Consider the following 6,000-nt stretch of genomic DNA (forward strand, 5'->3'; position numbering starts at 1 on the left):
ATTAACAGACCTAAAAGGAGAAATTGACAGTAATACAATAATAGTAGGTGATTTTAAAATGAAAATATATCTATTACCTATTTTCAGAGAGAACAAAATTATTTGTATATAACCACCTACAATGTTGATGATATTAGACCCCAGTTTTAAGCTTTTCGGGGTTTGCAAGTGCTGTATTATGTGGACTGTTTTTAGAAGAAAGAGCTAGTTCTATTTATGCTAAAGTCTGTATATTGCCATTAACAGTAAGGGACTAAAAGTGATTTTGTAAGAAGTCTCAACATGATTGTAGTAATGTAAACCCTCCAACATGACACAGAAATGATAGAAGTATTTTTACACAAGCCATCTATCTACACCCACTGAGATCCATGGCTGTTTTAGTTGGCCATAGTACATACGTGAACAGGGGTCAAAAAATAAGGTGATATGAGATCTTACCAAAATCATGTAACTATGTATATAGCCTTAGAGTCAAGGTTTCAAATTCAGCAAGTAAATCAAGATGTAAAAACAATGTCTAAGATTGTCCTGAGTATCCTTAACAGGTTTATTTAAGAATAATTCTCACAGGATCAAAGAAAAATAATGAAGCATCTCATTAAAAATTCTATTCTATTTCAGTTCTCTGAGTAAAATCTGAACTCTGCAGGATCATCAATATTCTTAGCACTATCTAAATTTAATTGCTGTTGTTTTATTTATAGTGAATGGATAGATGGGAAAATGAATTAATGGATGAATCAACTGACTCATTAATTAATAGCTATTTGCTTTTCGGTCTCAGTAGAATTGTGTTGTTTTTCAGTTAAAATGTGTAATTTTAATGATTCTGTTTTATCTGCAGCTGGAGTGCCAAACTGTATCTTACACCAAGTAACATTGTTCTACTTACTGCTATAGCTCTCATCGGTGTCTGTGTTTTCATCTTGGCAATAATAGGCATTTTACATTGGCAGGAAAAGGTTTGTTCATTTATGAAATTTGTTAATTTGTAATAGTAATATATTGCTCTTTAAAAACACTGTATTTTAAACTTTTTTCAACTGATTAAGATTTTGTGATTTTTCACATTCTATCTGTAATGTCCTCTTACTGATTATAATTTCTTTCATCTCTTCAAGTTACTAATGTCTCTTAGAAATTTATATAAATCACAGGAAATTATTTTAAAACTTCAGTGCTGTACCATAGTAATAAAATGATCACCCAGAAATTTCCAGGTATATCAAAAAACTTAATTAGAAATAATTTCATAAAGCCCTGAAAAATAATAATCTTTTTTTTAACAAGCCTGTGTTTATTATCTACTGATAAAGCCATGAACACTTTTTTCCAGGAATAACAGCTATGTCTATATAAAGAATTAGAGCACAGAGAGGTTAAATGATTTTCTCAAGGTTTGGGTGGGAAGTAACAACTAAAATGATAAACATCTTTTCCATCTATAAAGTATTCTTTGCACTAAACATTTTTCTGTTCTTTAGTATAACCCCTAAATAATAATTAAAAACAACACTCCAGGTGTAGATTTTTTATACAGTGTTTATGAGAAGGAGAAAGGGGGCTATGATATAAATTTACTAGCAGTTTAGATACAAATTGAAAAAGCTAATTTCTATGAAAATGTGAATATGAATTAAGTACATGAATTAATATTAATATATATTAAAGTATATAACTAGTAGGTTCCAACAGTGTTCCCCAAAAAGGGCTTCTTCGTGTCATAAAAGTGTTTTCTTTTTTTGCAGCTACTCTCTTTGGATTGTCATGCCCATCATAATCATTTTTTGTTAACTAAATTTACCATGTATTTTAGCTGTTTTAACTTAGGAAAAAGAGAAGATCTTAATTGTTCTGATAAGTGTTCATAGGTTTGTCTCTTCCTAAAAAATTACTCCTTTATACATCAAAAATGATAACAGAAACTTACATATTCAGTTAATTTTAAGATTGCAACTTAAGACATAAAATAAAGGGTGATCCTACATACTTTTGTCCAGAAGTGTCAGAACATAATCTGAAGTATTACATAGCTCTAGACCTATAAAGGAAAGGAAAGTAACTTCATTAATTTCTCAGATCATCTGATTACAGTATAAACATGTGGACTTACCAAACAGAGAAAGACATGTATCATATGATCTCACTGATATGAGGAATTCTTAATCGCAGGAAACAAACTGAGGGTTGCTGGAGTGGGGGGTGGGGTGGGAGGGATGGGGTGACTGGGTGATAGAAACTGGGGAGGGTATGTGCTCTGGTAAGCGCTGTGAATTGTGCAAGACTGTTGAATCTCAGATCTGTACCTCTGAAACAAATAATGCAATATATGTTAAGAAAAAAAAAAAGAAGAAGAAGAAGGTAGCAGGAGGGGAAGAACGAAGGGGGGGAAATCGAGGGGTAGACGAACCATGACAGACTATGGACTCTGAAAAACAAACTGAGGGTTCTAGAGGGGAGGCGGGTGGGAGGATGGGTTAGCCTGGTGGTGGGTATTGAGGAGGGCACATTCTGCATGGAGCACTGGGTGTTATGCACAAACAATGAATCATGGAACACTACATCTAAAACTAATGATGTAATGTAGGGGATTAACATAAGAATAAAAAAAAACATTGTGGACTTAAAATAATAATGATGCAATGGCTAAAAATTGAAATTTTAAATACAGTTGTGGATTTGACCATGTATACTCTCCTGTGATGCTGTGGTTCATCACCTACCTCTTTGACCACTTCTCTTTCACCTAGCTGGGTGCTCCTTTCTACCATTTCCTAACCACAGTGTCTGCCCTAGGCTGTCTTCTTTCTACACTGCTCCTGCCAGTTTTATCCAAAAGCATAGCTTCAAGCTATTACCTCAAATATCCCTAACACTCATCTGTCCCTAAAGTTCTCTTAGCCCATTTCCAGCTGTCTCCATGACATCTCTACCTAGATCACTGACAAGCACCTTAAAACTAATATTTTAAAGCTTTGTCTCTCTTCTTTACACTTACCTATAAAATTTGACCTGTTGCCCTACTGATTCTGCTTCCATAACAATCTGTGCAGCTGACTCCACTTCTGCATTTCTACTCCCAGAGCTTTAGGTTCAGCTCCTTGTCCTGTCCAGTCCTGCCTGGTCTCTCTGAATCCATTCTCTCCCTTCTCGCTTTTCGCTCCATTGACCACACTGCTGCCATATAACTCATCATCAAGTTTAGCCTTAATCATGTCACTCCGCTGCTCAAAAATCCCTGCCTAAAATGTGTCAACTCCTTAGCCTAACCTTCATAGAACTTCCATGTGACTCCACCATATACCTTTCCAACCTTGTTTTTCACCAGCTGCTTTCACATATTCCCTGCTCCTGCCCAACTTCCCATGATTGCACCTGCTCTACCCCCAGCTTGGAATGAATGCCTCTCCCCTTTCATTTCCGTAAATACTATCTTTTCAAAGCTTTCCCTTTCCTCACTCCAACCTAGAAGTAATCTCTCTCCCAGAATATTAGTGACAGTTTTCACTTTTTTTCCTGAAATACAGTTATTCAGTATGTTTTGCTTTTTTCTTTAAGTTCCTTGAGAACAAGATACAAAACTGAGGATTTTTTTTTTAATCCCTCAAAATACCAAGCACAGTACTTAGGTTAAGGCCAAAATAATTAATGTACTTTACTTAGATTCGTTTATTAACATTAGTATTACGAATGGGAAACATGTAATGGTTCCATCCTTGTAGAATCTAATGTTTACCACTACTTTCAAATAAATAATAAGTGATAACAAAATAAATATTTAAGGAACATTTCTTATTGGTTTTTAAATTCAATTAGTGGGTTATTAATTATAAAATAGCTACTATAAACTACAAAAATTTCATAAGATAATTACATAATAAAATCACATCTTTTATCTACTATTTGCTTAAAGATTTGTTTTTTTAATGAACTATTTTATATTTCAGAAATGAGTCTTTTCTTGGCACTTTCCTGTCATTTATAAACTAATCTAAAATTCTTTTTCAGAAAGCAGATGATAGAGAAAAACGACAAGAAGCCCATCGGTTTCATTTTGATGCTATGTGACTTGCCTTTAATATTACATAATGGAACAGCTATTCACTTGATTAACTGAAATACTAAATTTGGCTGATAGAAGAAAATAAGGGACTTTGAATATTATTTATAAATGATGTATCCTTTGGTAATTATTGAAAAGTATTCAAATAAATATGGTCTGAATGTGTCACAAGGTCTTTTTCTAAAGCACTTTGTATACAATAATTTGGGCTATTTAAATGTGCTGTACATTTTTGTTACTTTGTGGAATGTGTTGCATGTACTCAGGTGTTTATGTATTTATAATCTTACTAGAATAATGATGATGGAAAAAGACATATATAAATAAAAATAAATGAACAGGGATTTTTGTGTTCCACTTGAATTGGTCTTGCTTCTTATTCTAACAATACAAATTATACCTTTGTGAATGTATCACAGATAAAGTTATTTCACCTTCGTCACAGCAGGTGACTGTACACGGGATAGTGCTTGGATACTCTCTGGCTTTGGAATTGCAGTCCAGCGGGCTTGCCTTAAATTCCTGGTTCCACCACTTACAAGCTGTTTGAATTTGGCTAGTTGTTAACTTCTGTGAGCCTAAGTTTTCTTGTTTACAAATGGGGCGAGTAATACTACTCACTTGGGTTTGTAAACATCAGATGGGGTGATGTATGTGGAGTGCTTAGCTTGGTGCCTAGCACAGAGTTAGTTAACTGCTCAGTAAGTGGTAGTTGTCGTGATTACTATTTTTAGTTTTGTTTTTTTTTTACAGACTTCTACAACTAATTATCAAAATATATAGACTCAATAGAATGTTATTTTCAGGCATGAGGAAATCATAATCTTTGGAAAACCTAAATTCTCAGTGGTTGGCATCTTACATGACAACTTATTACTTGCTCATATTAACTAAAAATTATAGTACCCTCCAAGAATTAATATGCACTAAAAATTTTCATTTCAACACTGATCTTTATCATGTGATAATGAAGAACATTTGATTTCTTGAAAGGAAACTGCTGTAGATAGCATCTAAGAATGCAAATCTTCAACCACATTTTTACTCTCAAAAGCAGAGTCTGTAATTTACATTCAGACTTCAAGGCAAATTTTTGTGAACTTCACCTCACCAGAAAGTTACTTTAAGACTTAAATCTAAGACTGGGAAAAGTTTATACATCAATGTTAATAATTTTCTAATATGCAATGGACATGTGATGGCTGTAAAACACAAAAACTTACCTAAAAACAATTAATTTTGTTCTTCATGTTACTTTTTTCTTTACAGTTCATTGAGAATGGCATGTGTTTAAGTGGTTTACTTTGTGTATCTAAGCATGTTAATATGTCTCCTTAATAAATACTGTGTATTGAAACAAAGTATTTTGGTGAGTTTGTAAATATTTTTTAAGTATAAAGTCCAAATCACTTATCCTCACCATGAGACAGAGGTAAAATGACTCACCCATTGCCTCCTTGTGAGTTCATGCAAGATAGGAATCCCCTGACTATAGTACTACGTTAAGTTACTAAATAGTTATCAACAGCAACACTGCCAGGCACACACTGTCCTAAAGACTGTTAGGCTGAGTATCTCTCAACTGATACAGCATGAGTTTTTTTTGTTTTTGTTTTTTAATTATTATGTTATGTTAATCACCATACATTACATCATTAGTTTTTGATGTAGTGTTCCATGATTCATTGTTTGCGTATAACACCCAGTGCTCCATGCAGAACGTGCCCTCCTTAATACCCATCACCAGGCTAACCCATCCTCCCACCCCCAACCCCTCTAGAACCCTCAGTTTGTTTTTCAGAGTCCATCGTCTCTCATGGTTCATCTCCCCCTCGGATTTCCACCCCTTCATTCTTCCCCTACTGCTATCTTCTTTTTTTTAACATATAATGTATTATTTGTTTCAGAGGTACAGATCTGTGATTCAACAGTCT

At 33.9% G+C, this 6,000-nt stretch overlaps 1 protein-coding gene across 1 annotated transcript in view; it reads left to right on the forward strand.

Annotated features, from left to right (window-relative positions):
- The window catches only part of ITFG1 (integrin alpha FG-GAP repeat containing 1), a 340,218-nt gene extending 334,791 nt beyond the window's left edge, over positions 1 to 5,427 (forward strand). The window contains exons 17-18 of the mRNA XM_064581526.1: positions 848 to 965; positions 4,012 to 5,427. Coding sequence (XP_064437596.1) covers positions 848 to 965; positions 4,012 to 4,071 — 178 coding nt within the window. The 3' untranslated portion in view covers positions 4,072 to 5,427. The remainder of the gene's footprint in view (positions 1 to 847; positions 966 to 4,011) is intronic.
- Positions 5,428 to 6,000: the final 573 nt, after the last annotated feature.

Source organism: Mirounga angustirostris, unplaced genomic scaffold (assembly GCF_029215605.1).
Source record: "Mirounga angustirostris isolate CCGP_5_RB_7025 unplaced genomic scaffold, mMirAng1.0.hap1 SCAF_16, whole genome shotgun sequence".
NCBI lineage: Eukaryota > Metazoa > Chordata > Mammalia > Carnivora > Phocidae > Mirounga > Mirounga angustirostris.